The sequence below is a fragment of the Phyllostomus discolor genome, chromosome 13, assembly GCF_004126475.2.
Source record: "Phyllostomus discolor isolate MPI-MPIP mPhyDis1 chromosome 13, mPhyDis1.pri.v3, whole genome shotgun sequence".
NCBI lineage: Eukaryota > Metazoa > Chordata > Mammalia > Chiroptera > Phyllostomidae > Phyllostomus > Phyllostomus discolor.
Window position 1 is genome coordinate 40184885 of NC_040915.2, and position 21366 is coordinate 40206250.

The window sequence follows — 21366 nt, forward strand, 5'->3', positions numbered from 1 at the left end:
TGACCGCTGCCTGCCTCTCCTGTGCCCGAGTCAGCCTCACACGGGACGCACTTGACCCCCCGGCCACACGGGTCCACAGCTCCCACACCCAGCTAACGGAACTGTTTACAAGTGGCCCGCATTCCGAGACCTTCATCGACTAACACAACCACCATTAAACGTATTTATAAAAGTTGGGAAGAGTCGTGCGTTCTTTGTGGAAGTGGGAGGTGCCCCCTCTCCTGGTTGGAGGCCAGGAGAGCGGCCCCCGTCCCTCTTGGGCTGAGGGGTGGTGACCGGCCTCCAGGGTGGAGCTGACCGGAGCCATAGCCCTGGGCCCTGGCTGTGCCTCGGTTTCCCCTAGTGTGGCATGCACGGTCACGAGGGTGCGGAGGACAGGTGCTGCCCACCTGTGTGACCCCAACAGGAGCCCGTGGCACTGTCCTCGTCAGCGCCAGCCCCCTCCACCCGCAGCCACTACGGGGCAGTCACAGGAGCTGTCCCCGGCCCCTGGCCGGTGTCCCTCACCCTGTGCCCAGTGGTGTGGCCGCAGCCCAGCACACCCGGCAGCTTCCTGAGCACGGGCCTGGGCTGGCAGTGGGGGCGGGAGAAGGGGGCTGGTGAGGAACGTTGGAAAAGCAAGAGACGTTTATTGCATTTCCCTTCCCCTCCCATCGGGTTCCAGACGGGGAGCCCGGCCGTGGCAGGGCCCAGTCCCGCCTCTAGGCGTCGGCCACCTCGCGCAGCTGGTAGTCCAGGATGGTGTCCTGCCCCTGGAACTTGAAGTACCCGTGGAACCTCCTCTTCTGAAGCAGGAGGGGGAACCAGTAGCTGTCGTCGGGCCACATGTCGGCGAAGGGGATCCGGTCCAGCGGGAACCACTGAGGCCGCATCTCTGGAGCGGGTGGGAAGAGCGCGCGTGCGCGACGGTCGGCGGAGACTCGGACCGGCCTCCAGGGGGCGCCAGTGCGCGCGATGGGCTGGGACGGGAACCCTCCCGGCTGCCAGGCAGAGAGGGAGGTGGGGCCGGCGGACTCACCGTCGCTCTCCGCGGGGGTCCCCTGGACGCTGTCTGCGCGGAAGATGTGCACGTCCATGCGCTCCGGCTGGCCCTCGAACTCGAACACGATGCGGCCTGCTTTGTGCAGCGTGTCCGCGGTCACGCCGCACTCCTCCTGCAGCTCCCTGCGGAGAGTCGGGTGGGGTGAGGGCCACAGCTGGAGCGCGGGCCGCCCACGCAGAGCCCGGCGTGGAGCCGGAGGACGCAGAGCGAGTATTTGGACCTGTGAACACGGCCGGGGAGCTGCGGCACCAGGCGAGGGCTGGACCCCAGGAGGGGGCCCCATCCTGCGTGGCTTTGCAGTTCTCCGGACCTCTTTGGGCTGGCCGGTTCCGAGGTCTGGGAGGGGTTGTGGTCTGGGTCATGACCATGTTGGTTTGGGGCACAGGACTCACTGGCCAGCACAGCCTAGGACCCTGCAGCAGCCCGGGCTTGGCTGGGCTCCACTGCTCGGTCGCTCCTGGAAGGAGGCTGGTAGAGCCGGGAACCCCTGCAGGCTGCCAGAACCTGGGCCCGGAACCGGAGCCTTCCCACAGGAGGGGTCGTCCTTCCTCACCCTGCGCCGAGAGCACAGCGCCGCCCTGCAGGCCGCTGCTGTTCTAACCTCTCTTCCGACCAGGAAACCCCTTGCCCTGTGGCAACGTCTCTGTGGTTGATGGGACGCCCTGCCTCGGTCGGCCCCCCTTCTGGCCTGTTCTGGACTCAGGGCCGCCGCGTTTGCAGGGGTGTAAGGGTCAGTCTCACACCAGCACAGCCGGGGTGCCCCAACCACGCCAGTGTGGGCGCTGACTTAAAAATGTCTCCAGTTACACGTTCGTCCCAGACAATCTGGCCAGCACCCCCCCCCCCCCCCCCCCCCCCGCGACAAGGAGCCTTGTTGCCATTCCAGCACTTTCCCGGGGTGTTCCTCCTCCGACAGCCCTGCTGGAAGCTGCAGACAAGGCTCACCCTGCTCCCTGGCACACCGCAGAGCAGAGCCGCGCTGTGAGCCTCGTTGCAGACCGACACAAAGTTTCAGCTCGCTCTGCATGCAGCTGCCTTGGACTCCAGGCTCCGGCGGCTCCTTGTCCAGGCACCGCAGGCGCTTTCTGGAAGGTCTGTGCAGGACTCTGGGGACCAAGGCCACTGCCACCCTGGAGCTCCGCTCTGCTCAGGGACTCTCACTTCCTTGCTGCCCTGTTTACTTGCTTTTATAAAAGTCTTGTAATTATGCCTGTCCATTTACGGTTGTGCGTAAAGGGTTTTTTAGCTTCATCTCCAGGGGCCGAGGAGTGTAATGCCGTTACTTGTGTGCCTGCTGCAGGAAGGCAGGGAAGACGCTTGGTTCATCAAAAACACGCAGGTTGGGGTGAAAGGGTCTGGTTTCAGCGGATCTGCCGTGACCTTCCTGGAGGCCCGGGACAGCTTGCACCTGTGGCCCTTTCAGCCAGACTTGACTCACCGGGATGGTGAGTGGAGGTCAGACTTCACCTGAGACATGAACATGCTCTCACCTGGGGCGCACGTGGCTCCCCAGGTAAAAGAACGAGAGCTCATCGGGCCCCGCCTGCCCCTCTGGCAGCAGCAGGCAGGCAGGCCTGTGCTTGGAACCCCTCGCCTGCTGGCTGATGCCGTTTTGACTGGTGTCGGTGACTCTCCCCAGCACTGGCAGTGTGTGAAGTGCCAGTAAGCTCTTGGTGCTGGCGGGGCCGTCGCTGGGCACCGCAGGCGGGACAGCGCTGCTGCCCCTTTGCACTGCGCCTGGTCCTGTCCGTGGCACTGGTCCCTGGGGGCAGGTGCAGAACTGGGAACCGAGCAGCCACGCCTCCTCCGGCACCGCCCCTCGGCCCTGGAGTTGTCTGAATGGGGCGCTGTGCGTCCTCACCACTCTGGGGGCCGGCAAGGGTGCGGGCCAGAAAGACGGGCATGCCCACCCTCCTACAGCCCGAATGGACTCTCTGAGGGGCTCCTGCCACCGGGAGGACACATCCTCCTTGCAGCTGAGGCACCCCTCCCTCAGATGGTGGGTGCAGTCTGGAAGGGACTCCTACACACTGCCCTGAGCCCACGGGCGAGCGAGACTCTTGGACGACGGTTGCTTCGGGACCCCAAAGGGCAGCTCAGCAGATGAAGTGACACAGTGCTTGTGACCTCGGCCATAGACTCAGCAGAAGTCACCCCTGGGGCCGTGTTTGCTGCCCTGCACCTGTCCCAGAATCCACACCTGCCCCCCCCCCCCACAGGGCAGGGGCATAACGGTTGGTCCTTCGTTCGAGGTGTCCTGACCCTTAGCTCTGCCTCTGCCTCCCACACTGCAGGCTGGTGCCCCGGAGCTCTCGGGAGAGGAGCGGGGTCTTGGAGAGAGCTCCTCAGTGATGACCGGTGGCCCTGGAGCCGGCGTGGTGGCCCACGGTCCCCACGACTGCGTGGTTTCAGTGAGGGGGGCAGTGTAGGGCCCTGGACACTCCCGGGAACAGCGTTTTCCAGGGGCAGCCCTGGTGGACGCTCCGTCCGAGAACAAGCCTCCTCCACAGCCCCACCTGCTGGAGGAGGCCCCGAAGCGCAAAGAATCGTGACCCTCTGAGCGGGTGCGGGAGACCTTTGTCACAAAGCTGCCAGCCTGCAGGGTTCTGTGCCCCGGGGTGAGGTCAGGACTGAGGAGAGGAGTGAGGCTGGCGGTTCCCTAGCGAGAAGGAAAGCGAGGGGCCAGGAGCTTCGATCTGCACGAAGACAGGAAGAGCGCTGAGGAAGGAACACTTTGAGGCAACACAGTTTATTTTTGTCATCCTCACTGCTCTCACGGATGAGTCTGTAACGCCAGCAGCACCGCACCTGCTCATGCGTGCATCCCAGGTGTGTTTTTGTGCTGCTGTGGCTCGTCCGTGACGGCCGCGGCCCAGGGGCGGGCGGGGGGTTATGGGGTGAAGCAGTCTCGGCGCCGGGACTCGGGTTAGATGTCAATGTGTCACAGACTCCAGGGCGACCGGTCACGCGGGTGAAAGAGCAGGACAGTGAGGTGCTGAGCAGGAAGATGCGTCGTGTGGAATGCTCAACAAACCACTAATTGCAGAGGCACCGGACGTGGAGGACAAGGGGAGGGACAAGGGGCGGGACAGAAAGGAGGGTGGTGCCCGGAGAGCAGGAATGAATTTGGTGGACAACATCGGAAGGGGCCATCGCCCTGGACGCCAGGGGTCCGAGAGTGCCCGTTCAGAGCCTGGCAGAGAGGGTTGGGAAACAGGCCCCAGGCGCGCTCTCCACCAGGGACACCCGCTGAACAAACAGATTCAAAGTATAAAGAGTGAACAGCACAGAGTGAGAGGCCCCGATGGAAAGTAAATGGTGGAGTCATGGCTGGTGCAGCTCAGGGGACTGAGCGCCGGCCTGCGAACCCAAGGGTCGCGGGTTCAATTGCCGGTTGGGGCACAGGCCTGGGTTGTGGGCCAGGTCTGCAGTTGGGGGTGCGTGAGAGGCAACCACACACTGATGTTTCTCTCCCTCTCTTTCCCTCTGTCTAAAAATCTTCATTAAAAAAAACAAACAGGCAAAAGACATGAGCAGACACGTCACAAAGAAAACAATAGCTGAGCGGCCCGCCAACACAGCAGGTGCTAAGCTTTGTTCTTCACTCGGGCAAAACCTCGGCGATGCCCTGGCTGGTGTGGCTCAGTGGACTGGGTGCCAGGCTGCAAACCAAAGAGTTGCCGGTTCGGTTCCCGGCCAGGGCACATGCCTCGGATTCGAAAAGCAGGACGCACGAGTCCGTGGGTCACTTCAGGGAGCACAGCTACCCTGGCAAGCTGACACTATGCACTGTGACAGACTCAGATGCTCCCCTTAGGGGAGTACCCACCAGGAAAGGGGGCGCGTGGGCACTGGCCGAGCAGGTGGAAAGGCACGTGGGCACAGGCCCTGCGGGTACTGTTGTTATTCCTGCTTTGAAGGCGAAGAAACTGAGGCGCAAGGGTTAGGCGCGTGCTCCAGGTCACAGGACTCAAGTGTAGGGTGAAACCAGGGGCCCGGCCCTACAGCTGGAACCGCCCCCCCTGCGGAAGCTGGCCTCGTGGTCAGGCTCGCCCCTCCCTCACCTCTTGGCCCCGTCCTCGATGGTCTCTCCCTCTTCGACTTTGCCCCCGAAGCCGTTCCACCGGCCGGCGCCGAAGCCCCGTTTCTTCATGCCCAGGAGAACTCGCTCAGGCTGCACCACCAGCACCAGGGTGTAGAGCCTGGGGGCGCCCATGGAGCCCTGGGGTTCTAGGAGGAAGGCAAGGGGGCCGGGTCAGCGGGACTTGGGCGCGGACGGGTGTGGATGGAAGCCCGCGTCCGCGGCGGGCCGGGGCCCGGGCCGGGGGGAACGGGAGCGTGCTCCGGAAGGCAGGGAGGGGGAGCTGCTGGTAATGTCCCAGCTCCGCACGCGGGCCTGGCCCGCCCCTGGGCTCCTGATCTGGGGGAGAAGGCGGGTCAGGCGGTGGCCCACCTTGCCCTCCCCGCTGGCTCCCGGCAGCGGCTGGTCCTGCCCCGCGCGGCCGCAGCGCGTCTGCAGGAGCAGGGGCGGTCCAGTCCCCGCGCTCGCCCGGCCCCAGGATAAGCGTCGGTTCATCCGGCGGCTCTCCGAGCCCGCCCCCGGCCGCCCTGCCCCCTCACCCCTTCTCACCCGCTCCCTCTCCCCGCCCCCCGCGCCCCGGGCCCCCCCTTCCCGGCGCACCTGGCCCGCGCTTCCCGCGCTCTCTCCCTTCCGCGCGCCGCGTCTGGGGGCGTGGCCCAGGGCCGGAAGCGGGGCCGGCACTTCCGGCGGCGCGAGCCGGTCGCGCCCATGGCGGGGTGAGCAGTGCCGGGGCGCGCCGCCGTGCGCTCGGCGGCGCTTACGGGGCGCCTGCTGCATGCACGCAGGGGGCGGCAGTGGCCGGCGCCCCAGCCCCGGTGTCCTCGTCCGGAGGGACGCAGAGCCCGCCTCCGCCGTAGCCGGGACTCGGTCCGCCCGGCGCGGTGCCCGGAGGAGGCCGGCGAGCGGTCGGCGGGGCTGCGGGGAGCGAGGGGCGGGCAGAGAGCCGGACAGGGTTTTAGGAAGAGGAGGGGGCAGGTGAGGTGGCCCCGGAGGCGCAGGCGAAGCCGGCAGGCCTGGAGGCTGTGGCGCAGAGCTCCTGAGAGAGGGGAGGCTGATGCGGCCGAATCCGGGATGCGGGTGGGGGTGGAGGGGTCAGCTGCCCCAGTCAGGGGATGGGTTTGCCTAACCCCAGAGTCCACCCCTCCCGGGGCGCCCAGGACCCCTTCAGTGTGAACTCTGGGCGTCGCAGCTCAGTCCCTACGCCTGCTTTCTGGCTGTGGCTTGGTCAGGTGGCCTCCTCTCCTGGGCCCCGTGCCCCGTCTCCAAAAACGCGCGGGTTGCACCGAGGGCCCCACCAAGCTCGGGACTTCTGGGTGTGTGATGCCGGACTGCCTGCCCCCTTTCCCTCGTCAGGTCCTGGAAGCGGGTGTGCGCGTCCCTTGGGCGTCACGGCTTCCACACTGCTGGGGGTCACTACAAGGCTCGGACCGGCGCGGAGCACCAGTGGCTGATGCGGCAGTTGAAGGACCCGTTCGTGAAGGCTGCGAAGGTGGAGAGTTACCGGTGTCGAAGCGCCTTCAAGCTTCTGGAGATGGATGCGAAGCACCGGATCCTGCGGCCTGGCCTTCGGGTGTTAGACTGCGGGGCGGCGCCTGGGGCATGGAGCCAGGTGGCTGTGCAGAGGGTCAACGCTGCAGGCACAGGTGGGGTCTCCTGTAGATCTTCGGGTCAGCGTGAGTCTGTAGAGGCCGTGAACCCGAGGACACAGAGCGGCTGAGCGCTTTTTTCCGCTTCACGTCCATGACTGCACCCTTGGGGGTTGCTAGGTCCTGGTCCCCAAAGCCCTCCCTCTCCTCCAGGTCCCTCTGGGGCTGCTCCACTGTTACAGCTGGGGCTCCAGATTCTCAGCTCTGGCTCAGCCAGAGGGACCCTGCTTTTATCTTTTGTGTTTTCAGGGTTTTTAAATAAAAATTTTATTTACTTACTTTTAGAGAGAAGGGAAAGAAGGGAGAAAGTGAGGGAGAGAAACATCCATCAATTGTCTCTCACTCGTGCCCCTGGGGACCCGGCCTGCAACCCAGGCATGTGCCCTGACTGGGAATCAAACTGACGATCCTGTGGTTCGAATGCAGGCTGGTGCTCAATCCACTGAGCCACACCAGCCGGGACTTTTTTTGAAAAATGTATAAAAAAGGTATTCCTGATTAAAAAAAAACAGGTAAACCAACACCCACACAACTTAGAAAACAATGTCACCCTTTTGAACAGGTGCTGGTGGTACTGTTGCCTCATCTGGGGCATCCGGCCGCCATGCTGCGTGATGGTCCTCGCCCCCTGCACTTCCTGCCATAGCATCTGGGGGTCCTGTGTGCACTGGCGTGCCTCAGTGGGACACTTGTGGCAGCTCACAGAGGCCTCTTCTGGACACTTACGAGTGGGCACTTGTGTTCGTTCTCCCTGTGAGGACACAGACGGTCAGGGGAGTGCAGTGACCAGCGGGAAGGCAGCCCCGCTGTGGGGCTGGGGCGCCGCAGGGGCCCCGAGAGAAGCAGTGTTTTTAGTTCCAGTTCTTGCTGACCAGTGAGTGGATCTGGGTCCGGAAATCCACTGGCACCACCAGCCTATCCGGAGACCCAAGTCCAGTGGCTCCCCTCTCCCAAGAAGCAGGAGGATGGCCCCGTTTAACTTCCTTTTTCTCCCAGAAGTCGCCCACTGACACCCAAAGCCATTTGCTTGTAGTGGCCACTCCCTGAGGTCGTAACGTGGGACGTTTCGGAAACAGAGTACCATGCGTGAAGTGAGGTGCGTGGTGCCCCACTTTCTAGGGTTGAGAGGGCAGAGTTTTGGCCTTTGTGAAGTGAGGTGCTCCGCCAAGTCCAAGGATGTCTAATCTTTACGTAGAAATAAAACACATTTCCCTTCTTCCCTCTGTGGAGCAGCCTTACTACTAAACAGACTGAACAAATCTGTGACTGCCCTGAACTTAACAGCCTTGACATGTGCCAGCAGAATGAACTCAGAGTAGGGAGGTGACGCAGAGAGGGGACACTGGGCTTGTGAGAGTCGGGGCTTTTGCAGCCTGAGAGCAAGGGGAGGGAGGCGGGGGACCGCAGTGTGCAGGCTAAAGGTCTCATTTTAGGTAAAGTGAAACAATGACATCTTTTTACTTCACAACTGGCAGCTCTCTAATAGGGTCAAGGTATCAGTTTCCGACCTTATCCTGTATCTGTCCTTTCCCCCAAATCTTGGCCACTGTCTAATGCGAGTTTGGCTGAAGCTGCAGAATGCATTTGTTGACTTATCCAGAGGCACTTTAGTGTGTCACTTCCTATTGTGGTTTATTTAAAGAGCAGTGGGAGATAAGGAGGCCCGCAGCAGCCTCGGGGGAACAGATGAGCTGGAATCTGATCCGCAGACAAGCCCTAGGTGCGGCTCCTGGCCCGCCTTTCTCCCTGCCGTGAGCACTTCGCCTCTCTGGGACTCTGCTGCCTCAGGTGCAGAGTGAAGGACCACCACTGGTGTTCTTGCAGGATGGATACAAAGTGGGAAAAGGCCCGGTCAGCCTGTTTGCACATTAGCTCTTTTCCTTGGCCCCATTCTTTATTTTGTTACTTTGTTGCACATACTTTTCCGGGGGAAACCAGGGTGTGGATAAACCATTCATTCACCGTTTCTTCCTTAGATCCCAGTAGTCCTGTTGGCTTTGTGCTGGGGGTAGATCTTCTTCACATATCACCGCTGGAAGGAGCAACTTTTCTGTGCCCTGCTGATGTGACGGACCCAAAAACCTTCCAGAGAATCCGAGAACTGCTTCCTGGTGGGACAGCAGATGTCCTTCTGAGCGACATGGCACCCAATGCCACAGGGATCCGGGGCCTGGATCACGACAGGCTCATTGGACTGTGCCTGTCCCTTCTGGACATGGCTCCACAGATCCTGCGCCCTGGGGGGTCATTCCTTTGTAAAACCTGGGCTGGGAGTCAAAGCCATCGGCTGCAGAAGAGACTGACAGGGGAGTTCCAGAACACCAGGACGCTGAAGCCTGAAGCCAGCAGGAAAGACTCCGCGGAGGTGTACATCTTGGCCACGCAGTACCGCCGGCCAGAAGGGCCTGGGAAGGGCTGAACGCTCCTCCGCCGCTGCCGGTCCTTTTCCCTGCGAGTGCACACGGGACAAGTGGGGGACCTTGTTCTTCAAGCAGAAAAGAATAAGACCGTGTTCAGTGGCCGTGATAAGAAAAAAAAACAAAACAGCCCGTCCCATGACTTGTGAAGAGGGTGTTCCGTGAGAAAGAGACAAGGTGGAAAGATGGGAAGGACGGAAGTGCAGGAGGCAGAGCTGAGAGTGGCTCAAGCCTTCAGGCTCAGCTCTCACCCTGCAGACAGACGTAGCGAGTTACCGAGCAACGGTCCCGCCCGCGCTCCGGGCGCAGCGCAGGTTTCAGGGGTGGTTGTGGCCATACAGTATGACGGAGCAAAGTCTGAACTTTCAGTCTGGGAATGATTTCCGTCTGTCCGGTGAATGGTCTGGGAAGACATCCATTCTTCCAGCAGCGAGAATTCCCAGGGCAATTAGGGAGGGCGTTCGGCATGAATTCGTGCCCGGGGTGGGTGTGCTGTAGTTTTTGCTGGAGTCTACGGTGCTGTAACACGCGGGCTCCCCGGACCATAAAGGCGATTGCCTCCGCGAGCAGCGGTGCGGTGTGTTCGTGCGTCTCCTTTCATCCTCCGGGACTCCGTGCCGCCCCATAAAAGCACGTGGGCTGTATGGTCCGAAGGGATGGCCGTGCCGCTAAGTCTGTTTTTGTAACAAGGGTCCAGCGTTTTCCAAAGCCGTCTCCCCCCGTAAGTTTACTGACTAGCGATGATCATCGAATCCCGAGGACCCAGGAGTTTCCCTCCGGGCCTCCGGCTTAGTCCCGCTGCCCGAAGGGCGCCGCAGGACGGGGTTTCATTTTTCATGTCATTTCACGTGGGAGTCCAGACCACGCGCCACCCTGCCTCCACGCCAGGCCGCCCCCCCCTCGGGGTCGCGTGCGTTGAGGGGGCCACACGAACGTGTGTCTCGCCCTCTGGAAGAAGGGGATTCGGTGCGGACCCCCGGCCGCAGCGGGGCGGGCGGGCGGGCGGCCGGGAGGAGAGGGGACTCGAGTCCCTGGACGGAGCGAGGTTGCTGCCCTTGAGCGGGGCGCAGTGCTGGCTGTGACCCGGCGCAGGGGGCGCAGGCGCGGCGCGCTCCGCTGCACGCAGGCGCCCTGCGGGCAGGGAAGTGCGGCGGCAGCAGGACCTCGGCAGCAGCCGAGCGTGCCGAGGTTTGGCGGTGCCGTTCCACACAGGGCGGCGGCCCCGACGGCCCCGGGGGCCGCCCGCGGGATCTGCGCCCGGCCGCGCGAGTGCCGGGGGGAAGAGGACTGGGGAGCTCGCGGGTCCGTGGGCCCGCGCGCAGCCTCCCGGACCCGCGGGGCGGAGACCGGCGCTGCGCGGCCAGCCCCGCCTCGGTCTCGCGAGAGCTCAGCCGCTCGTCTCGCGATACGCGGGCGGAGAGGAGGGAGATCTGAGCTGCGACTGCGGCGGCGGCGGGCTGACTGGGCCGGTGAGCTGAGGGCCGGGGCCGGGGGCGCCGGGAGGGCCCGGCCGGGCTGAGCCGGGGGGCCGGGGCCGGGGGGCTGGGGGGCGAGGAGGGCGCGCGGGCGGGCGGCCCGGGGGTGGGGAGCTGGGCCCGGCCGCCGCCAGGCTGGGCACCGCCCCCTCCGTCCTCTCGGGGCTGGGACCCGGCGGCCCCTCCGCGCCCCCTCGCGTGTCTCCGTGTCCCTGCGCTGTCCCCACTGCCTCTCCGGTGTCCCGCGTGCCTCCCACGTCCCTCGTCCCCTCTCCTCTGTCCCCGTCGCCTCCACCGCCCCTCGCCCCGCGTCCCCTGCTCCCTGCCGTCCCTGCGCGCCCGGGCCAGGCCGAGCCCCGGTGCTCGCCGCGCCCCCGCGGGCCGCCAGGGTCTCCTCCGGGAGAAGGCGCCTCCGGACCCGGCCGGCGTCCTCGCGGCTGGCGTGCCACGGAGCGGGGCGCTCGCGAGGCGCCCCCGGGGCCGTGGGGTGGGAAGCGGCGCCCGCGCCCGTCACCTGCGCTTCCGCCGGGGAGGCGTAGGGGTCGCTGCGGCTCCGCGCCGCGGCCAGGTGCGCGGGGACGCGCGGGCCGCCGGCCGCCGGGACCCGAGCGCAGCGAAAGCCCGCGGGGGCTGGCCCAGCGGCGAGGTGCCGAGCGCCCGGCGGGTTCTGTGGGTCTCCCTGGGCGTCCCGCTGCCGAGGAGCAGGCGCCGGGGCCCCGCGACGGCGGCGCGGGCTCGGAGGGGCCGGGCCGCCGCCGGAGTCGAGTCTCGCAGACGGAGAGCGCGGAGTCCCGCCGCCGCCGTCGCGCGCCGGGTGGGACGGCTCGGTCCAGGCACCGGCCCGTGGGCGCGGCCTCGTGTGTCCGCGGCGCCCGCTCTCACCGGGACGGGACGGCATCTCGAGAGAGGGCGGGCTGGCTGCGGTTCCCGTCCTGGGGTGGCAGGTGGGGCCCGGTGCAGCGCCCCTTTTCGTCCGATGTCCGCTGAGAGCGAAGGGCGGTGGGGGTGCGCGGGCGGGGGAGGGGGTGACAGCCGGTGGCCGGCGGGGCTCTGCGAGCGCACGGCCAAGGAGCTTGAGGAACGGGAGGTTGGAATCAGAGGAAGGGTCCGCGCTTCCTGCTTTCTTTTCCTTTTGGGGGGGCGGTGGTGCAGGGGAGGTGCTTTCAGTCTGACACGCGGGGGAGATCTGTGGGAGCCAGATTCTCCTAAGGGGACAACAGTCACCACCTGCGGGAAGTCAGCCTTTGGCTGCTAACTGCCCGGACGCTCTGTCCAGCAGGGCCGGTGGTGCTGGGTGTGAGGCCAGAAGCAGCGCAGGTTTGGGGGTGTTGGGCAGGTTCCTGGCTGCTGCCCGTCAGCTTTCCTGCGTGGGCTGGGGAGCAGAGCCAACCTGTGGAGCCAGGCAGACCCGGGGCTCCAGGCTCAGCGCTGCCACTTTAAAAAAAGAGGTTTGGTTTATTTTTAGAGAGAGGGCGAGGGAGGGAGAAAAGAGGGGAGAGAAACACGGACCAGCTGTGTGCCTGCCGCACGCCCCCAACTGGGGACCCGGCCCGCAACCCCGGCACACGCCCAATCCCCCGGCTGGGAGTCCACCTAGAGCCGCTTTGGTTCACAGGGTGACACCGGCCCGCTGAGCCACAGCAGCCAGGGCTCTGTCCCCTCCTGAGGTGCCTTGTGTTGGAGCACATGCGGCACGGCCGGCGGGCTGGGTGGTGGCAGTCGCACCAGCTGTCCCCGGACACTGTGGCCTGCACAGCTGCCCTGCAGGGCACCCCTGGGGAAACTGAGGCTCGAGGAGTCTCAGTGCCAGCAAACGTCACAAAGCATTCCTTTTTGGCACTTACTCGGTTGGAAAAAACAGGAGTAACTTATTAACGTCGTTGTTTACAAGTTAGCGTTGCTGTGGCCGTGGTCATCCTCGTGGGCAGTGTCCCGGCAGCTGGGCTTCGGGTGCGGGAGGCTGTGGGAGACTGCCGCCCACCCGCCTGCCGAGCCCCTTCTCCCGGGGGCGGTCTGTCCGTCCGGGTGGGGGTCAGGCCCCCCTCTGACAGTGGCTCGGTGGCGTGCCCGCGTTTTACGCCTCTGTTTCTCCTCTGGTGAGTCGGCGGTCCGGGCTCCCGGTTGATGCTGAAGGGCGTGGTTAGGGGCCCTGGAGAGTCTGCAGGGCGCTGAGGGAGTGCTAGGGCAGCGGGGTCCCTTGGGCAGCTGGTGGAGCTGCCCCGTGTGGCAGGGGCCACCGTGACCCTCCCCTGTCTTCCTCCAGAGGGACGTGGCCATGGACGACCTGGGGGAGAACACCACCGTCCTGTCCTCCCTGAGGTCCCTGAACAGCTTCATCTCTCAGCGCGCGGAGGGCGGGCCGGGCGTGCCCGCCTCTGCCCCGGGCTCCCTGCAGCTGCAGTACCAGCAGAGCATGCAGGTGAGTGTGCTGGCGGAAGGGGGCCTCTGGGCGAGGGGGCCCTCCCCCGGGGTGCGGCTGAGTGCCCGGGTTGGGAGAGGGGCCGCCCAGGGAGAGACCCCTGCCCGCAGACGGCTGGGTCGCTGTCCACACACACAGCGGGTCCCCGCTGTGACCCAGGCGTTTCGTGCTGGTGCTGATGAGATGCCCTGGGAGCTCACTTCTTGTTTAGAGCCGTCAGCCTGCGGTACAACTGGGTTCCCTACAGGTCGCTTGGCTCCAAGTCGGGGCCCCTGTGGCTGACGGCAGACGGAGTGTTTTCTCAGCCCGGAGGCCAGCTGGCTGTCTTCCAGGCCTCTGGGGGGTCTTCGCAGTTTGGGGAAGGTGGCTGGGAGCCAGGCCTGGCCCCGAACTGTCCCAGCTCGCAGGCCTGATTTATCAGCTCCGCACCGAGGGCCTGGCGCCCCACCAAGTGCCTGGCGCCCCACGTGGGCTCGCGTCAGTGAGCTCACAACACTGGGGACAGCATCGGAGAGCTGGCCTGCTCGTCTACTGGAGGAAAACCCAGACTGCCTGGGAGCGTGGCCGCCTACTGTCCAGCCAGCTGCTGGCTCCCTTGAAGGGGTAGCATGTGGGAAGGCCGTGTGTAAATGCGGGGTCTTGGTCAGCCTGGTGGGAAAGCCGGGGCGGTGAGCGGGGTTTGGGTATGTCACGGCCGCCGTGGGCAGGTCTCGGTCTCAGTCTGCTGTGGACTGACTCTCACCGTTTCATCGCGGGGGTGGTGTGACTTCACTTTGTTCCAAGTCCCTGGCAGGGCCCGGGGTGGACGCGGCTGTGGAGGGGTCAGGCCTTTGGAGGACTTCGGCTTCTGCGGAGTCGTGGGGTCAGTCCCAGTGGGCCGCGGGTCACTGGGTCTGCATGGGGACAGGAGGTGGCACCTGCAGGCCTGCCCAGGCCCCTCCCACTCTGCCCTGACTGCTGCCTCGGGCCACCCCGCCCATCCTGCCGCGCTCCCCTCCTCTGCGAGCCGCAGGTGCTGGTGTGGCCAGCCGGCGGTGACGTCCCATGCGGGATGCGGCTTCCTGTGCCCTGGGAGCCCCGGGAGCCGTGCGCGTCCTTTCCCGAGTCACTGAGCGGCTGTGGGTCTGCCATCCCACCGAGCGGCTCGCCGCCTTTTTCCGGCGAGGACTGGTCTTTACTTTGAAATAGGGACTTTTATTTCCGTTTTTGGTGTTAAACACGTTTGTGTGAGATACCAGTGGTAATAGGTTGTACTCGGTTTCTGTCATCTTTGCCCGCTGGACGAGAGAAGTTCGAGTTTCACTGATGCAGATGCTGGGACCTTTGGGCCTACGTGTCAGGACTGTGGCCTCCAGAACCCTGGCGGTCCCCGTCACCCAGCTAGTGCCGCAGGGTCAGTGACGGGTGGCAGAGCCAGAGGATGCGGGTTCTAGTCGCGCCGCTGTAGCCCCTGTTGCGGGCCCCGACCTGTCGCAGGATGCAGCCAGTGGCTCTCTTCCCTGCCACATCGCCTGCAGCCGCGGGCCTGGGCAGCCTGGAGGCGGAGCCCAGCATCGCTTCCCCGGCAGTCCTTCCCTCCCTCCTTTCGTGAAGGGTCCTGTGTCCCAGGACCCTAAAAGTGTTTATGGTTTGCTCTGCCGCAGCACGTGTCTGTGTAAATAGAAAAGTGATGTTTCAGCTCCTTCCCTTCAAATGCAGCCAGTGTTCCAGGGGGATGTGGCCGTGGACCCCGTGTCTCCGGGACTCCCGGTCCCTGTGTGGTGGCACTCCCTGGAGCTGTGGTGCTGCATGCTTTGGAGAAGCTGGGCCCCCTGCGGAGTGAGACTGGGGGGGGGCAGGTGTTGGAGGGAGGGCCCTCCCTGTGTCAGCGGGTGGGAGGGGAACTGGGAGAAACATCCGAGGGTTGAAGGCAGCGTGGACTGGGCCCCACCTCGTGTGGGGGTGGGTGGGTGGTGAAAATACCTTTTCTCTGGCCAGGTTCCTCACCCTGGCCCTGCTGACATTCGGGATGGATTCTTTGGTTTGCAGAACTTCCCTGTGCAGTGAAGGGTGCTTGGCAGTGTCCCTGGTCTGCACCCACTAGACGCCCAAGTGAACACACTACCGTCTCCTCTTGTGACCGTCCGCTGTGTCTCTGACAGTGTCACATGTCCCTGACTGGAGCGGGAGCCGCTTGCTCTAGCTGGTGCTTCCCGAACCTTGATGTGCATACGGGTCCCCTGGGGCCGCACTTCCAGGACAGAGCCCGATTCAGTGTCCCTGGGTGCCTCCCGGGACCGAGCTCACCCGCTCGGTGCCCGGGGGGTGCCGCATGCTGGACTGCAGGCCCTTCCTGCAGTGGCCAGCCGCTGGCCCACCTGTAGAAGAGGCCCGTACGGTCAGTGATTCTTTGAAACTGGTTGTTGTGTCTTCTGAGGCCCTTAAAGCCTTGAACTCACCTTTATTTACCTGCTGTCGGGTGAGGGGGAGTCAGACTCTAAGCTGGACCCTGGAGGGCCACCCTCTCTCCCACTTAACCAAACGCTGATGAGGTGCTGTGGCGACAGGGTGTTTGCACACGTGGTGAAGGCCTCAGAGCAGTCAATGGTAAGACAGGGAGAGGGCCTGGGTGAGCCTTCCAAATGTGGGTTGAGAGATGGGAGCGAAGGGTTGGAGGTCAGAGCAGGAGAGGGATCCGCTCGCACGGGGGAGGTGCTGCCCGGTTGGCCCTGGAGCAGGAGAGGCCCGGGTGGCGGGGTGGGTGGGCGGCCTTCTGGAGCCACTGCGGCCCGAGGCTGACAGCCAGCGAGGAGGCGGGGCCTCCGTCCTGCAGCTGCGGGAGGTGGGAGAGGGCCCCGAGGCCCCACTGGTGCTGAGCCGAGCCGGGAGATGCTCCGAGGGCCCGGCCTGCACCTGGCCTCCGGCCCCGGGACCAGCAGCCCCTGCGACTGAGTGTCCCGCCGCCGAGTCTGGTGGCTGGTGACGCTGCAGCGGGAGGCCCTCTCTTTTCCAGACAGGCCTGCCCTCTGTTGTCTGGAAACCCACCCTCCTCTTCTTTGTCGCCCCCACACCCCTTGTCCAGCCATCTTCTTCTTTCCTGGGGCCGAGTGCGGGCCTGGTCGGGAGCCGGCGTCCAGGGGTGAGTGTTGCACAAGCCGCTTGCCTGGGGAACACGGCTGCTGAGGCTTCCGTCTGTCCCTCTGTCCCTCCCCGTCAGCTGGAGGAGCGGGCGGAGCAGATCCGGTCAAAGTCCCACATCATCCAGGTGGAGCGGGAGAAGATGCAGCTGCAGCTGAGCCATAAGCGGGCCCGCGTGGAGCTGGAGCGAGCGGCCAGCACCAGTGCCCGGAGCTACGAGGTGGGTCCGCCGGCCACTCCTGAGGGCCACGGGAACCGGAGCCGCGCCAGCCGGGAGCGGGCGTTCTGCCCCGGCTCCGGGGCCCGCCTTCCGGGGCCCAGCGGCAGCTGCGTGCCCCCTCCTCCAGGAGGCAGCGCCCGCCTTCCCGTAGAGCTGGATGCTGCTCTGGCAGGATTACCAGGAGGCATGGGGTGGTGGGCTTAGAGAGTCCCTGGTCGCATAGGGGTCCTGGGTCCAGGCTGGCTCTCGCTCGAGTGGCTGTAGGGCCCCTGAGCACAGAGCCTCGGCCTCGGGGCTGCTTTGTGCTGCCCTGGCTTCCCCACGGCAGGGCAGGGGGGGCACAGCCCCATGCCCCCCAGGGGCGCCAGGGTTTCACCCGCTGCTCCCTGGGCTCTGACTCGCAGCTCTCTGCAGGGTGTTCGGGGAGCAGACCGGCGAGGAACCGCTCTGAGAGGCAGGCGGAGCCCCGGCCCGATGCTGCCCCGAGGGGGGAGGTCGGCCTGGTACTGCCTCACGGGCACCCTCGCGTGCTCACCTGGGCCCGCAGAGAGAGCTGGGGTCGCCGAGGGCTGCCGCTGCGCGAGGGAGCCCTGGCCCCGTGCTGCCCCGAGGGGGGAGGTCGGCCTGGTACTGCCTCACGGGCACCCTCGCGTGCTCACCTGGGCCCGCAGAGAGAGCTGGGGTCGCCGAGGGCCGCCGCTGCGCGAGGGAGCGGCCCGGCTGTGGCGCGTTGTGTGGCCCAGACTGCGGCCTGGGGGCTGCTCCGAGGGTGTTCTCTGTGGGGCGGGGCGGGGCTTGACGTTGTGGGGCGTGGTGGTCCTGGTGTCGGCGGGCTCTCGTGCTCCGTGAGGCGAGGCAGCCGTGGGGGTGCCTGGTGCTCGTGCGGCTCAGCTTTCTGGTGGGAGCTCAGAGGTCGGCATTGCCTGGTCCCCAGACCTGGGGTTCTCGGCCTGGGCCCTCCGCTCGCTGGCTCCCACTTCCTGGTCCCTCTGCTTCTCAGGCTGAAAGTAGCCACCACGGTGGCCGAGTCAGCCTCTGCGAGCCTGGGAGCTCCAGGGTGAGGAGTCCTGGTTCTGGGCCCTCCTCGCCAGCACAGGCTGGCTCTGCCGGTTTGCGGGAGGCGAGGTGCCCTCGTGGCAGGAGGGGGCCCTGGGCCTGCTGTCCTGTCTGCAGGCCACCTGTCCTCACCCGGCGGGACGAACTGGCGGGCCGTGACGGCAGCCTGCGTGCAGTCCAGCACAAGCTGCTGGTGCTGCCAGAGCTCGGAGGCCCCTCTTTCCTCTTCAAGGTCGGGCCCGAGTCTGGGGCTCTCACGCTTCCTCTCCTCCCTGCAGATGGTCACACTGGCCAGTGCCACCAGGGGATGCATCCGAGTGCCCCTGGAGGGTCCCTGGGCGAGAGCCCTGTGCCGCCCGCTTCGTCCTGGCTCCTGGCGGCCTTCTCTGGGCCTGGGGCCTGGCCGGAGGGGAGAGGGTGGGCGGGCGGGTCTCCCTGCTCCGGCCCAGGGTGCTCACCAGGCCCTCCCTCTCTGCAGCGGGAGGTGGACCGGAACCAGGAGCTCCTGACGCGGATCCGGCAGCTGCAGGAGCGGGAGGCGGAGGCGGAGGAGAAGGCGCAGGAGCAGCTGGAGCGCAGCAGGCTGTGCCAGCAGAGCCTGGAGGCCGCCAGCCAGAAGCTGCGGGAGAAGGAGGACAGCCTGGCCGAGGCCGGCACGGTGAGGGCCGCCGCCGCCCTCCCCTGTTCCCGCGGCGTCAGCGCAGTGCCGACTCGAGGCTTCCCTCCTGTGGTTTTCAGCGAGCCGGTTGCGTGCTTGTTTCCCGTCTCCATAACTGCGCGCTTGAGTGGTCGATGACACCATTTTCATCTCGAAACACTTCCGCTTCTTACGCACACACCCTGTTACACAGACGTGGGTGTCGCAGGGAGCTTGACGCGTGCAGCTTTTTCGTCTTCTTGCATTAGCTCGGGACTTCTTACTTACTTGTTTCGAGAGAGAGGGCAAGGGAGGGAGGAAGAGAAGAGAAACATCAGTGCGTGGTTGCCTCTCGTGCGCCCCCTACTGGGGACCTGGTGTGCAACCCAGGCGCGTGCCCTGACTGGGAATCCAACCAGTGACCCTTTGGTCTGTAGGCTGGCTCAGTCCACTGAGCCACACCAGCCAGGGCCACTTTCCTTGAATTATTGTATTTGGGGCAACCCCTCAGAGTGGGGACCTAAGGCCCCGGTTACAGCTGTGTTGGTGGTGGCCTTTGCTACCAGCCTCTGCGTTGTGCGGCCGGCCACTGCTGGGTGGTCCAGTCCGCTGTGGCCTCTGCTGTCACGGACGGCAGAGGTTTCTGGGAACACCTGCCTTTGTCCTCAGAAGGTGTGGGTGGTGGCCCGTGGAGTTGCGTTTCTGGGGCTGTGGGTGGGGGTCTGGCGGCGTGTGAGAGCGCCTTTGGGACCAGAGTGCAGGTGCACGATGGTGTCCCCACCAGCCCTGGCAGCCGAGGGTCGTGGGCCTCTGAGAAGCCGCCCCCGCGCTGATGCTGGGGAGGACACTGGCCCCGCTGCCCCTGCCTGCCCCTGTGCCGTGCTGCGGGGGAGGGGCTGCGGGTCCTCGGCGCTCTGTCTGTGGGACGGTGTCAGGGCAGGCCCGGCCTGTCTGTGCCTGATGGCGCTGGGGGCCGGGGCGGGCGACGCCACGTCTGTCCCCTGGTGTGGACGTCGGCCGGAGGGGCCGGGATCGGCCTCAGGACCGGCCGCCCTCTGCGCCCGGTGTGCTTGCCCGTGCCCCGTCCTGGGCTGGCGTCCTGGCGGCAGGTGTGGGGCCCCCTTCAGAGAAGGGCAGAGGGGGAGCCCCTCACCTCAGAGGGCCCAAAGAGGATGCCGGACGGGGCCCAGCGTGGGGCCGTCTCGGCCAGCTGGGTCGCAGGACCATGAGCGTGGCTTCTCTCTCCACCCCTCGGAGGGGCCTCCCTGGCCGCTCAGCCTGAAGCCACAGCTCCGCGCCCCCGCTGCGCTCGCCACGCCCCGGGCCCCTCCTGGGGACGGCCTGCCTGACCCGGAGGCCCGCGCAGCGCCAGGCACCGTGTGTGTCGATGGGGTCAGGGCGGCCTCCCGACGCCGTGCTGAGCGCGGTCAGCGTGGCTGTGGCACCTCCATCCCGTCGGGTTCCCAGGCCGGCGGGCTCCGTCACCATGAGGCAGGTCTGCGCTCCAGGGACTCGGGCCTGTGCCGGCCCTGCCAGCCTCCTGGGCGGCTGTGGGTGGCGGTGTCCCTGAGACTCAGGGCCCGGTCAGACTGCGGGACGCGTGAGGTGGCCTCCGTGTCTGGGGAGGGTGCCCCGGGGGCCGCCAGGTGCCGCTCACCTGGCCACACTGTCCACGGCCCGCCTTCCCGCCCTTGCTCCTAGGGCCCCGCATGCCGACGTCTGGCGCCTGGGGCTGGCGTGGCAGCCTCCCCACGCAGTAATTCATGGGGCGCTGCTGCTGAGAGGGCTGGCCCTTCCTGTCGGCAGGGCAGGACGGCCACAAGGGCAGTGCTGCCGCCGGAGGCTGCTGGCGGGCACAGGGTGCTCGGCCGCCTGGCTGCCCTGGGCCCGGCTGTGCTCCAGGATGCCTCCCTGGGCTGGGGTGGTCCCTTCAGACCACCTCCTGCACGGGGGCGCTTCTGCCTGGTGTTCTGGCAGCTCCTGTTCATCTGTGTGACTACGTGGCGTTGCCCTGAGGGCGGCCTCCGTCCCCCGCGCCTGGCTTCATGGGGGTCTCCTGGCTGTGGCTTCCAGGTGGCGCCTATGGCGCTCGGCGGGAGTGGTGTCGTGGTGTCAGGGCAGGGGAGGAGGCCAGGCCGAGCGGCCAGAGCCGGGTGCCGGGGGACAGCGCTCGCAGGGCCTGGTGCGGGGCTGTCACAGGCCTGAGGCCCCGGACCCCCTGGTCGGCAGCAGTTCTGGCTCCTGAGCCATGGTCAGCAGGACCCCGCCTCTCCCGTCGGCTCCCGAGAGACGCGAGCTGGGCTGGGGCCGTGCTGCGGGGCCGGGCCGTGGCCCGGCGAGTCCTCTGAAGAGGCCGACGGCCCGTTCCTGCCCTCAGGAGTGGGGCGGGAGGGGCGGGCTCTCGGGAGGGCGTTTCCGTGCGGGAGGCTCACGTGGGTCTGGGCGCAGCGGCCTCAGCGACTGGTCTCGGGGCGGCTGACTGTCTGCTCTGCTCCCAGACCATCAACGAGCTGAAGGGCAGGATCTCGGAGCTGCAGTGGAGCGTGATGAACCAGGAGGTGCAGGTGAAGGGCCTGGAGTCCGAGAAGCAGGAGCTGCAGGAGCAGCTGGACTTGCAGCGCAGGTGAGTGCACTCGGGGCGTGTGTGCAGCGGGGCGTGTGTGGAGCAGGGCGTGTGCGCAGCGGGCGGCCCCGAGGCTCTGCGGGAGCCCTTCCGGGGCGGACCCGCGGCGTCTCACGTGTCCCGAGAACAGCCGAGGGGGCGTGCGTGGAGGGGCTGCGAGGAGGTGTGGTGGCTGAGTGGGTGCTGAAGGCCGGCATGGATGTCTCCTGCGGCCGGGGGCGGGGTGGGGATGGGTGCGGGGGGCGGCAGCAGCACCTGGGCAGAGGCACGGAGCGCAGAAGGGCCCTCGGAGGTGAGGGCGGGAGGCCAAGTGCCCTTCCTCCGAGGTTGGCCTCTGTCTTTGTCATTGCCGTCTGGGGAGAGACCCCGCCACTGGGCAGAGTCGGGGGACAGTCGGAGCAGGTCCTCGCCGTGGCCATACTGGTGCCAGCAGCCACAGCTGCAGCTCGAGCGGCCGTGGGACCGGGTGCTGGGTGCCGTGGCCGGAGAGGCCTGGCAGGTGGTCTGGGCTCGCCCACTCGCCCTGCCCTGAGGAGGAGACAGGCCCTGCAGCTGCTGGCCGAGGCTGGAGTCCAGGGTCCTGAGACTGTCCCTGGAGGGAGTGCACGGCAGCATGCGTGCACATGTGTGGGT

The 21366-nt window shown here is 66.2% G+C and overlaps 3 protein-coding genes across 7 annotated transcripts in view; 2 read left to right on the forward strand and 1 right to left on the reverse strand.

Moving 5' to 3' along the window:
* Positions 1-131: 131 nt before the first annotated feature.
* NUDT1 (nudix hydrolase 1) lies at positions 132-5763 on the reverse strand. 2 transcript variants are annotated; one of them, XM_028528262.2, is made up of 4 exons: positions 5724-5763; positions 5107-5272; positions 1019-1164; positions 132-874 (listed from the first exon to the last, which is right to left on the reverse strand). In XM_028528262.2, the coding sequence occupies exons 2-4, from the start codon at positions 5256-5258 to the stop codon at positions 702-704; spliced, it is 471 nt and encodes a 156-aa protein (XP_028384063.1). In that variant the 5' UTR covers positions 5259-5272; positions 5724-5763; the 3' UTR covers positions 132-701. The 2 variants fall into 2 exon arrangements, with proteins under 2 accessions (XP_028384063.1, XP_035870529.1); XM_036014636.1 differs by lacking the exon at positions 5724-5763 and adding an exon at positions 5673-5692.
* A 9-nt stretch (positions 5764-5772) lies between these two features.
* On the forward strand, positions 5773-9260 carry MRM2 (mitochondrial rRNA methyltransferase 2). 2 transcript variants are annotated; one of them, XM_036014635.1, is made up of 3 exons: positions 5773-5839; positions 6477-6766; positions 8746-9260. In XM_036014635.1, exons 1-3 carry the CDS (start codon positions 5832-5834, stop codon positions 9186-9188), a joined length of 741 nt encoding a protein of 246 aa, XP_035870528.1. In that variant the 5' UTR covers positions 5773-5831; the 3' UTR covers positions 9189-9260. The 2 variants fall into 2 exon arrangements, with proteins under 2 accessions (XP_035870528.1, XP_028384716.2); XM_028528915.2 differs by lacking the exon at positions 5773-5839 and adding an exon at positions 5872-5990.
* A 1234-nt stretch (positions 9261-10494) lies between these two features.
* Positions 10495-21366, forward strand: part of MAD1L1 (mitotic arrest deficient 1 like 1) — a 106276-nt gene continuing 95404 nt past the window's right edge. Inside the window, exons 1-5 of one of the 3 annotated variants that reach the window (XM_036014633.1) lie at positions 10495-10672; positions 12927-13080; positions 16277-16417; positions 17952-18131; positions 20609-20733. In XM_036014633.1, coding sequence (XP_035870526.1) covers positions 12937-13080; positions 16277-16417; positions 17952-18131; positions 20609-20733 — 590 coding nt within the window. In that variant the 5' untranslated portion in view covers positions 10495-10672; positions 12927-12936. Of the gene's footprint in view, positions 10673-12924; positions 13081-16276; positions 16418-17951; positions 18132-20608; positions 20734-21366 lie in introns of all 3 variants that reach the window. The other 2 variants (XM_028527810.2, XM_036014632.1) reach the window with 2 other exon arrangements.